The following is a 12357-nucleotide window of genomic DNA, read 5'->3' on the forward strand; positions in this document are numbered from 1 at the left end:
GAAAAACCATGAAAACAAATAATGTAAGTAGGCATGTTTTATATCATTTAAGAGTTCTCTGTGCGACTGGTATAGTGTTCTTTTTCCCAGGTTTGTAAAACTTAATAAGGTCTTTGCCAAATACTGTATAATTCTGGAGGTCTATTCCCCTCCTTGAAGGCTAAACCCCAGGAAGCCAAGAACCCATTCACCCCCAAATTCTCATTGTTCAAAGGATAATACCATTTGGTACATAATGTGTATTCTGTCTGGATATTTAAGGAAAGCTGGCCCAGAGCTCAGGGTTCTCTGTAGTCAGATGATCACACACCTCTATGTGTGTAACTTTAATAATAGGAATCTGCATTCAGATCTCCCATGCTTTGCAATTACATGTAGTTTTCTCAGCTGTCAGGTAGGTTCTTTGACTTGTTTCTGTAACTTATGTTTTAAATCCTACCTGGCAAATAAATTGTTCTTTTTTATTTATTCTGTATTCCTCTAAAATCATTTATATCAATACTCAGTCTTTAAAATAGGAGAAACCACTCTGGAGGAACCGAGCAGGAGAATACAATTTTAAGAATAAGTTATATCATAACTGAAACTTTAATGTAGGAGGAAGCCACTTATAGACTCTCACTTTGAATCTCATTAGAAACTGATCAAAAGGTAAATGAATAAAAGAGGATTCAGAGTAAACAATAACTTAAAAGAATAAAATAAAAGAATGATCAGAAAGTAATTAGATCTAAAATTAGAGGTCAACTTAAAATTGGAGTCAGATAAAATTAATAACGGGATTGTAAAGTGCAAATTATTAACAATAATTGCTTTACTCAGAAAAGACAGAACAACACAGAGACCTTCAAGGGGCAAATCTATCTATTTTTAGCAGTTTGCCTGCATTTTTGACTCAATGACACAAATGACTCGCTAGGTCCCCTATACCAAACCTGTCCAAAGAGTGCCTTAAACTTAAAACAGAATACGATTTACTTTCGACTAGTGAAACAGAGTATCTCTTGAGAAGAACTAGAAGTAATTTCTATGAATTTAGGGAAAAAACAGGGAAGTTATTGGCCAATCAGCTACGTGGGAGCAAAACAAACAATCAGTGGGCTTCATCTAGATAATAGGGAGATCACAACTAACCATGGCATGATTAACAATAGGTTTAGAGAGTTTTACTCTACATTGTATGCATCAGACCTCACTCCTAAGTAGGACGCCATGAGAAAATTCTTTGTGAGCTTGAGTACACCAACATTATCTTTATAATAAAGAGCTTGTTTGGAAGAGCCAGTATCTCAGGAGGAGGTGTAGCTGCAGTCTCTTCATTACAGTCAGGGAAGTCACCAGGACCTGATGGTTTTCCATCAGAGTTCTATAAAAAAAATTATTCTGCACAGCTCGCTCCTCATATGACCTCAGTCTTTTCTGAATCTCTTGAAAGAGGAGCTCTTCCCCCAACGTTGAACCAGGCTTGTATTTCCTTATTACTTAAAAAAGATCAAGATTCACAAGACTGCGTCTCGTATAGGCCTATATCTTTGCTCAATTGTGACGTTAAAATATTGGCCAAGGTATTAGCTTTAAGGCTTGAAGATGTCCTCCTCACTGTTGTCTTCCCTGATCAAACTGGATTTATTAAAAATCGTCATTCTTTTTTAATATCCGTCATTTGTTTAATATTATTTACTCCCATCAACAGGCTATTCCAGAATGTGTTGTTTCTTTAGATGCTAAAAAAGGCATTTGACAGGGTGGAGTGGGAGTATCTATTTTTAGTACTTGAGAAATTCGGATTTGGCCCAACTTTCATATCTTTGATTAAATTATTGTATAGTGCTCCCTCTGCTGTAGTCTTAACCAATAATCAGTATTAAAAAACATTTAATTTACACTGAGGGACTAGACAGGGCTGGCCTCTGTGTACTTTATTATTCACTCTAGCCATTGAGCCACTGGCAATTGCCTTACGTGACTGCCATCAGATTACTGGGTTTCATCATGGGGTATCGAACATAAGGTGGCTCTGTATGCAGATGACCTGTTACTTTTTGTTTCTAATCCTCAGTGTACTCTGCCTGTAGAGAACAGTGTTTCTCTACTCAAAGATTTTGGTCAGTTTTCTGGATCCAGGCTTAATTTGCACAAGAGTGAACTCTTTCCAATTAATAGTGCTGCTTTGCAATTACAGTATTTAAATATACCATTATGGTTATTGAAATGTAAATGTACATATCTTGGGATTTGCGTCACATGCCACTACAAACACCTTTTCAAAAACAACCTAATCAAACTCTTTGAACAGACTAAAAAAGATCTTGCTAAGTGGTCCCCCCTAAAAATTTCACAAATTGGATGTATTAATGAAGCAGCTGGGATGAGGATTAGCACCTCTAAATCTGAGGCCATGGTTCTCAGCAGGAAACCGATGGAGTGCGTACTACAGGTAGGGAATGAGGTTTTGCCCCAAGTGAAGGAGTTCAAGTACCTCGGGGTCTTGTTCACGAGTGAGGGGACAATGGAGCGGGAGGTTGGCCGGAGAATCGGGGCAGCAGGGGCGGTATTGCACTCGCTCTATCGCACCGTTGTCACGAAAAGAGAGCTGAGCCGAAAGGCAAAGCTCTCGATCTACCGGTCAATTTTTGTTCCTACCCTCACCTATGGTCATGAAGGTTGGGTCATGACCGAAAGAACTAGGTCGCGAGTACAAGCGGCCGAAATGGGCTTCCTCAGAAGGGTGGCGGGCTTCTCCCTTAGAGATAGGGTGAGGAGCTCAGTCATCCGTGAGGAGCTCGGAGTAGAGCCGCTGCTCCTTTGCGTTGAAAGAAGTCAGTTGAGGTGGTTTGGGCATCTGGTAAGGATGCCCCCTGGCCGCCTCCCTAGGGAGGTGTTTCAGGCACGTCCAGCTGGGAGGAGGCCTCGGGGAAGACCCAGGACTAGGTGGAGAGATTACATCTCCACACTGGCCTGGGAACGCCTCGGGGTCGCCCAGTCAGAGCTGGTTAATGTGGCTCGGGATAGGGAAGTTTGGGGCCCCCTGCTGGAGCAGCTGCCCCCGCGACCCGACTTCGGATAAGCGGTTGAAGATGGATGGATGGATGTATTAATTCTATTCAAATGAGAGTGCTTCCTAAATTTCTTTACTTTTTTCAATGCTTACCCCTGTTTATTCCTCTGTCATTCTTTAAATCTCTGGATGCTACCATTTCTTCATATATTTGGAATGGTAAACATCCCCACTTACGCAAAGCATTTTTTCAGAGATCTAAATTCAATTGTGGCAAGGCTCTTCCTAACTTAAAATTTTACAACTGGACAGCCAATATACGAAACATGTTATATTGGTGGCATTATCACCGGCTTTCTGATGGTCCATCCTGGGTTGTTGCAGAGGTTGCTGCGTTGCCACGGATATCCTACACACGTCAATTGCCCAGTTGTGAAACAATCATTGAGGATCTGGGTTCAGTTTAGGAAACCTTTCACCCTCCAAAACTTCTCTCTCCTAAGCCCCATTGCCCGTAATCACCTATTTCCACCATCAGAGCAGGATGGAAAGTTTCAGAGTTGGTTTGTCAAAGGGCAAGAATAATTTATTGATGATACATTTGCTACTTTTGATCAAACATCACAACGATTTGGCCTTCCCAAATCAGATTTTTTTTTAGAATCCTGCAAGTCAGACATTACGTCAGGCCACTTGCTCTGGAGTTCCCATTGAGAACCCTTTAGACAACTTCCTTTCACATAATGCATTGGCCAGAGGTTCAATTTCTGCCATTCATAATCTGATAGCAGACCTGGCTTCCTCTTCCTTATCTAAGCTTAAGAGTGTCTGGGATGAAGATCTTGGTTGCTTACTTTCAGAAGATACATGGAGTTCGGTTCTCAAGCACGTCCACTCCTCATCAATATGTGCTACGAAAACGAGATGTTTCATTTTAAGGGGTTATCCTCAACAATAAAATTCTAATTTAAAGTAGTACACAGAGCCTATATGTCAAAAGTTGAATTACCCCAAATCTACCCTGGATCTAATCCCCTATGTAACTGATGTGAAAGTGAAGATGGTACATTCATTCTGGACATGCCCTAAACTGGAGTGCTCCTGGCGATCGGTATTTGAGAGCCCCTCAGTGATCCTCCAATGCAAGCTAGTTCAGGATCCTGTGATGAAGCTATTTGGGGTTGCCCCAGAGGAATCATGGTTATCGATATCAAAGCGTGAGATCATTGCTTTTATCTCCTTGTTAGCACGCAGGGCAGTACTGCTAAAGTGGAAGGAGACAATCCCGCCCCTCAGTGGTCCAGAGATAAAATGTCTTCTCTTCATGGATCTAAATAATATGTAATCACTGATTGAGCTTTTCTTTATAATTTTAATTAGGTGTCAAACCAGTGATATTTATTTTATTTTAATACGTTTTTCAGTTTAAATGTTATATTATTTTTGTTTATTTTATTTTATTGATTTTATATATGTAGATGTTTATGTACAGGAATATGGTTGTGTGTGTTTATGTTTTTTATGTATGTATATGTGTTTATATATGTATGTAGGTGTATGTATGTATATACATATTTATGTGGGTATTTGTGTATGTATCTGTACATGATTTGTATATATGCTGAGATATAAGGTCAGCAATAATTGGGTTTCTTTGGAATTGTTGTTAGTGAGGGATGGTAAAATGTAGATTGTAATATTGTAGCAAAATAAAATAAAAAAAACTTTGGGGGTAAAAATCGAATGACAGCACAATTATAAAGATTCATTTTCAGTATTTTTTAAAAATTGAACATTGTGGGTTACTATTTGTAAATAAAGCCAGAAAAAGTCTACTTGTATATGTTTTTATTTTAGGCTGTAAGGCAACAAAAGGTAATATTTTAAAAGGGGGTGATGACTTTCTGTACCACTGTATGTCAGCTACCTAGAAAAGCTACCTAAACCTATTACTTGGAAACACACATAAACTGTATAAAATATTTGCAAACACACAGCACATGTAACAAGATATATGTTGATTCTTATTATTATCTGAATTGCAAGCTATACATTTAGTCCTGAAGCCAGATGATTAAAGGGATAGTTACCCCAAAAATGAAAATTCCCTCATCATTAACTCACCCTCATGCTATCCCAGATGTTTATGACTATTGCTCCAAAAAGCACAGACAATCAGCATTAATGTCATCCATATGACCATATGACAGTGGTTAAGTCTTGATCTAAGATATGATCACTTTGTTGCAAAGAAAATCTATATTTAAGTACTTTTTAACTATAAATCATTGCGTCCAGTAAGCAGCATTATGTAAGTTCACGAGAGGCCTGAGGTCCCAAAGTCTTTCTAGCGAAGGCATGGCGACATTCCATTCATTGCAGCAGATGCTCTCTACCTCTTTTGGCATTGCCTACATGTGCACCACCACGTCTTCTGAGCTCTGTCTCTCTGAGGCTTGTTGGTCCAGCCTCATCCATCTCCCTTTTCTCCTGGTCAGAGTACTTAGATTCAAATAAATATAGCTGTGCAAAAACTTATATCTCCTCTTCTCTTCTTAAATCAAAATCTTCTTACATCTTTGTTTAAATTTGCTTCAGTTTGTTGACATGTTTGGTCTGTACAGCGTTCTTCTTCCTCAGTTGTAAACAGCAAGGCTCTTCCGGGTCTCGTGTGAACACGCCAACAGCAATACATCACACGAGAGACCATGTGACCTCAGCGCTCTAGTGAATGTGCATACCGCTGCTTAACGGAAGCGATTATTTATAGTTAAAAAGTACTTAAATATGTAACTTTTTCACACCAAAAGTGATTGTATTGCTTTATAAAAAATGTATTTAACCACTGGAGTCCTATGAATGACGTTAATGCTGATTATCTGTACTTTTTGGAGCATCAAAAATCGTGTTAGCATCCACATCCATTATAAGGACCTACTGAGCTGAGATATTTTTCAATTTTTCTTCAAATGTGTTCTGCTGAAGAAAGGAAGTCATATACATCTGGGATGGCATGTGGGTGAGTAAATTAAGAGAGAATTTTCATTTTTGGGTGCACTATCCCTTTAACTTTGCTCATTGCGGCCACTTCCTTTGGACAACACTTTTTCATATAGACTTTTAGATATATTTTTGCATTGAAACGATTTCAACATGAAGGGCTTCTTTCTACTATGCACTCTTGACATGTAGAACCAAAAACTCTTGTAGCAGCACCCAATAATTCATAGTGGAAAAATATGTCAGAAATGTTTTCCACACTGATGACATGTGAAAGGCTTCTCTGCGGTGTGAATCTTTTCTGGGACACTTCAGTTGTCCTTGTTGGATGGAACTCTGTCCACACTGAGGGCATGTAAAAGGCTAATCTGCTGTGTGAATTCTTATGTGCCGCTTCAGTTGTACTTGTTGTGCAAAACTCTTTCCACACTGAGGGCATGTGAAAGGCTTCTCTCCAGTGTGAATTCTTATGTGATGCTTAAGAACACTTCGATGTGTGAAGCTCTTTCCACACTGATGGCACTTAAAAGGCTTCTCTCCAGTGTGAATTCTTATGTGATCCTTTAGAGCACTTTGTTGTGTGAAACTCTTTCCACACTGAGGGCATGTGAAAGGCTTCTCTCCAGTGTGAGTTGTTATGTGACGTTTCAGTTCTCCTTGTAGTGTGAAACTCTTTCCACACTGAGGGCATGTGAAAGGCTTCTCTCCAGTGTGAGTTGTTATGTGACGCTTCAGTTGTCCTTGTTGAACGAAACTCTTTCCACACTGAGGGCATGTGAAAGGCTTCTCTCCAGTGTGAATTTTTATGTGACACTTCAGTTGTCCTTGTTGAGTGAAACTCTTTCCACACTGAGGGCATTTGAAAGGCTTCTCTCCAGTGTGAATTCTTATGTGACGCTTCAGTTGTCCTTGATGAATAAAACTCTTTCCACACTGATGGCATGTGAAAGGCCTCTCTCCAGTGTGAATTCGTATGTGCTGCTTAAGATCGTCTTGTTGTCTGAAACCTTTTCCACACTGAGGGCATGTGAAAGGCTTTTCTCCAGTGTGAATTTTTAAGTGACGCTTCAGTTCTCCTTGTTGTGTGAAACTCTTTCCACACTGAAGACAAGTAAAAGGTCTCACTCCAGTGTGAAATTTTATGTGAACATTAAGTGTTCCTATTTGTTTGAAACTCTTTCCACACTGAGGGCATGTGAAAGGCATTTTGACCCCTGTACTAGGAACTCTTTTTTCAGAGAAGCCAAAAGATTTTTCTCCAGATTTGAAATGATGAGGTTCCCGATACTGATGTTTCTCCACCATGTCATTCAGTTCTTGACTTTCCTCATTCACCGTCAAGTCTAAATAGATCAAAGTTAAATGACAAAATAAATCAATTTAAGAGGGACATTGCAGAACACGTAGCAGATCTTCAAAAGACAATCTAATATAATACTGCTCTCTATTATTTGCTTATATGCTTTTAACAGCACTTATGTTTGTTTTTTTAAATAGAGCCCCTAAATTTGGTAATCTCCCTGGGCCTCATTCATGAAACTTTCGTAAATACTGTATATGAGCAAATTTAGAGTAATTTGCGCATAAAATGGACCTTCCCGTAAACTTTCCACCGGATTCACAAATGCTTCGTACTCCCCAGATTTGTTAGTAAAACCTGTGTATGTTAGTGAACTGGAGGCATCTGCACGTTCATTCAAAATTATAATAATCCACGGCCATAAAAATCCTATATAAGGAAGGCACCAGACTCGCTAGTAAATGCTGTTAACATCTATGCGGAAGTGCATTCACATCGTAGAATTTTTGTTCAGCAAACAAAATAGCATCTCAAAAAAAGTGAGGACTTACTGTCATTGCATGTTTTTGCTGTCATTGAAGGCTCTTTTGTGAATCAAACAGTTCAATAAGTCAATAAAAATGGTTTGACGAGTGTAAAAATGTTCAGTTCAAATCGGCAGGATGATGTCCACCACCCATTAACTTTCTCTGGTTCAGTTTGCAGCACATCACCATCATAATTTGTGTAAAAGGTAATAATTTCATTATTAATACATTTTTTTAATTACTTATTTCATTTCACTTCTATCAAAATGTAGTCATGGCAGTTTTACTGAAAAACAACACATTCAAATGTCTTACGCCTGATCTACACTTGGTCGGGAGCAGGACTTTTGTCCGTACCGACTAAATTATTGAAAATACGAAAACTTTCATGAATCAGTGAATTTACGTCAGAATAGCTTTGCAAACGATGTACACAAAAATATGTTCTGCTCGTTTCATGAACAAGGCCCCCTGAAGCTTTAATGTTCTTTAGCAATCATAAATGATGAATGTAGAATGGACACCAACCTCTTTGTTCCTCGGTATCTTCATTTTTCACTCTGTATGGGGCTGGATCACATGTATCTTCACACTCCTCTTTAATTAACTCCATCTTTACAGCAGTTAAAGGTGTTTTTACACCAGAGGTTTTTCCTACTTGTTTGAATCCATTGTATGTTATGATTTACTGTGTAGCATTGAGGACTACAGATCTGTAAAAATAGAAAGCAAAAATAAAAATAAATAATGAACAAATTTATATCGTTAAAGACGGCTTTAACTTGTTACACTGGTTAACATGCAGGAGGCAACACTGCTCTAAACCTTAGTTGTTAAGAAATCTACATGCAATTTTACAAACATTCTGATATCCAATACTGCAATAGAGCTTTTTCACACTGGTTAGTTCATGTCTGCTCTAATGAACGTTTGTTTTGTAATGAAACTTCCAGTCTATCCTTTATCAAAGGCAGCGGCCAGGGATGATGTAACAAAGAAATTGGCCTTATGTCATTTGACTGGATCAAAACATGCATTTGTGTATACCTGTAAAGAGCAGTTATTTTTATTAAATAAATGCAAAAATACAATGCAATTTGAATGTATTTGTACATTCAAAAAGATTGTGTAAAATAAACAATGACTGATGTTTGCATTTCTCTCATGACCTTACGAACTCGTTTACATTAGTATTAAGATGCGTCTCGAGTAGAGAAGCACCGATTGCAATTTTCTTGGCCGGTTTCCGATTCCGATTTTCTTTCTAAGAACTATTATTTACCACATACACAAAAAAAAAATCTACCTTTCTTCAATGCTAAATTTTATTTTCATAATAAAATAAATTATTAAACATTACAATTTCCCCCAAACTGCACTAAGTTACAGGCTCTTCTCTCACTTAAACAACTCTCAAAATAAAGTGCTCTGTGACTAGAAAGAGGTAGAAATAACAATTAACTGCAAATAAGTTGCTTTATATAACAGATGTCATTTTCCACTATTTTTATAAATGGACCTTTTTCTCTTTATTACTCGTCTAACAAAACAATTCCAAAGATCTGAAAAACTGAAGTGTCCAATACGCTCAACTTACGTTAGATGTCCAAATATTAGTTGTAAAACAGCACTGCTTCGGGAACGGCTTGTAACTTCATACCTGTCGTACCTCCTGTTTTTCCCCAGGAGTCTCCCGTTTTGTTATTTCTCCCAAAAAACTCCCGTAATTTGTATGGCCAAACCACGTTATATGAATAATCACATCAATATATTTTTCCAAGGTGGTCCAGTTGCCAGATCTTGAATGAAACGCATCCTACTCACACAATCGACACATCATACAAATTACAAATCATGTATGACCTCAATCTGGCAACCTACAACCCAGTTGCGCTGTTGATATCTGCGCAGGCAGTAGACGTGGGATGTTAAATCAAGCATCACTGGTAGATGGGAGGAGAAGAATCAGCTGGTGCTCCGGTGAAAAAAGCAAAATATACATGTAAATTTAACAACAGCTGGATGGAAGAATTGAATTTCATATCCTGAAGCCATATCGACAATGCCCACGCCTTTTGCAATACGTGTCGCACTGATTTTAATATCGGACACGGTGGGAAAAATTACGTTACTCAGCACATTAAATCAACAACGGCACAATTTGTATGTATTTAGCCTGCCTCTGCCATCCAGCACCCCACTTCCCCTCTCCCGGATTTGTGTACCCAAATGTTGACAGGTAACCGGCTGCGTGTGTTACATGACATGAGATTAAATAACTCGGACAACGCGACGTCAGAAAGTACCTCCTACTCTGTATCCAGGAAATGTATCCGATTTCTGATCCCTCTGTCCTCAAATATGGAGAACGGCTGGTCATCCAGGGCCATGAATTCCATCTTTTCCCTTGTAATTGCTTTGGTCTTTTCGTTGCTCATACCAAGGAATGATAGGAAAGGCTGCTGACTTGGGACTGGCTCTGAGCTCTGGCTAGCTTTAGCCGCTTTTACTTTTTAGCTTCTTTTTTAAAATGGGCATTTTCAGCAGGGTGATGGTGTTATAAATGTCTAATTAGGTTTGTTGATCCGAAAGTTATTGTTGTGGTTCCCCCACGTTTACTTTGGCGAACTTTATGTATTCTTCACTCACACAGTGAAGATCTTCCATGCCATTGACATGTTTACATGCAGCTGTGACGTTATTGCCTGCACCGCTGGCAACAAAACGGACCGGCTTGGAATCGGACAGACGTGAGGCTGACCGGCCGGTCACCGATCCGGGCCGAGCATGCGGAAATCGTCTAATTCCGGTCCCTGGCTGGTCCATCGTTGCATCTGTAGTCTCGAGTGATCCGATCACATGTGGTCAGGCGAGACACATCGCTGTTTACACCTGGTCACGTAAATGCTTCTCCTGTGACCACTTGTGTTCAGATTTAGAGGATAGGGTCTCCGTTTCATGACGACATACATCAATCACTATGTCAGTGTGTTTTTCATGATATTAAAGAACAAGTAAAAAAAAAAAAAAAAGACAAAGAAAGTCTGAAAATACGGTGGAATGCAGTCGTGTGTCACACAGCTCGCTGTTCACACAACCGTTCAACTCAGAAGAAACAATCTGTCTGGCATTCGCTCGCCCGCTCCCTTTATACCCGTTTGTCCGGGGCAGGGCATGCAAATTGTATCTGCCAACTTGACATTGGCCTTTTCTCAAGTTCAAGTTCTGAGGTATGTGAGGCTCTCAAAAGAGGCCCCTTGTGTCACTACAATCGACACAACGTCGAGTGAGTGACAGAAGGGGAACAAACTTGCCGCATCAGCTTCTCCTTTGGTAAGAGAAACCTCTTCTATTGATACGTGCGATGTAGTTCCGGGTCACCTGAACCATGGTGCAGATTTGCTCTTGCGACTGGGCGTTATAAAAGGAGAATGTAGACTTTGTCCTCAATCAGTGCTGATGAAATGGAATTGTTCGGAGAAGCAGAAATTAGGGGTGTAACTTTCAAATTTCTCATGGTTCGGTTTGTATTGCAGTTTTAGGGTCAAGGTTTCCGTATGGTTTGAAATTTGCAATGTACAGAAAAACAATATTACTGCCAAATTTTGTAACAAACACTTCAACAGGTTTGCCCTGAATAAAAATCATTGTTTTTTTTATTGTAACAGTTTAACTTTGGTACTTGTAGTAAAAACATAGTACCGTAATTTCCGGACTATAAGCCGCAACTTTTTTCCCACGCTTTGAACCTCGCGGCTTATACAATGACGCGGCTAATATATGGATTTTTCCCGCTTTCAAATTTTATATAAGATGTTTTTTTAAAAAAACATTCTGTGACGTGCTCAGTTTTTTGGCGGCGTGAAGCTTTCATTAGACCAATTGAAATTTCCGAACGGGTTAAGGTCAAAACAACTTTTTTGTTTACTGTTTAGATTAAATCGAGCGCGCTCAAACTTCCCATCATTCTGATTACGGTAGTAATTTTGTTACCCTCACCATGGCAAAGACATGGAGAAACGCGTATGATGCTGCTTTCAAGTTGAAGGCGATTGATCTGGCTGTTGGAAAGGAAATAGAGCTGCTGCACGGGAGCTTGGTCTTAATGAGTCGATGATAAGACGTTGGAAACAGCAGCGTGAGGAATTGACTCAACTCCGACACCGAAGGAGATGACTTCAGTGGTTTCAGTGCACAGGACGAGGAAGATAGTGACCAATGACTTTCTTGGTAGGCTACTGTTTACTGCAAATGTTTTATTACAAGCCGTGTGTGGCAGCGGGCGTGGTCAAGCGCCGTCCGGGAGAGAAAAGCTGTAAGGGCGCTTACACCTGCGCTAAATTATGTCTAACACCGGTGTCTAATTTCAAGTGCCCTGCTTCACGTGTCGTCCTTGGGAAAACTGTCAAACGGGTACCAGTGTGACAGTTTTCAGCAGGGCACTTGACGTTCCAGGTAAGGCTTTTAATGGCCACAGCAATCTTTACAATCAATTTTATAAAGTTTCTCAATTCTTCTATGTGCCAACACTA

The 12357-nt window shown here is 39.5% G+C and overlaps 1 protein-coding gene across 1 annotated transcript in view; it reads right to left on the reverse strand.

Annotated features, from left to right (window-relative positions):
- Positions 1–4839: 4839 nt before the first annotated feature.
- The window catches only part of LOC127649645 (gastrula zinc finger protein XlCGF8.2DB-like), a 33236-nt gene continuing 25718 nt past the window's right edge, over positions 4840–12357 (reverse strand). The window contains exons 2-3 of the mRNA XM_052134877.1: positions 8354–8538; positions 4840–7341 (exon numbers count right to left, since the gene is read on the reverse strand). Of these exons, the coding sequence (XP_051990837.1) occupies positions 6362–7341; positions 8354–8438 (1065 nt within the window). The 5' untranslated portion in view covers positions 8439–8538 and the 3' untranslated portion in view covers positions 4840–6361. The remainder of the gene's footprint in view (positions 7342–8353; positions 8539–12357) is intronic.

This window comes from Xyrauchen texanus, chromosome 9, assembly GCF_025860055.1.
Source record: "Xyrauchen texanus isolate HMW12.3.18 chromosome 9, RBS_HiC_50CHRs, whole genome shotgun sequence".
Lineage (NCBI taxonomy): Eukaryota > Metazoa > Chordata > Actinopteri > Cypriniformes > Catostomidae > Xyrauchen > Xyrauchen texanus.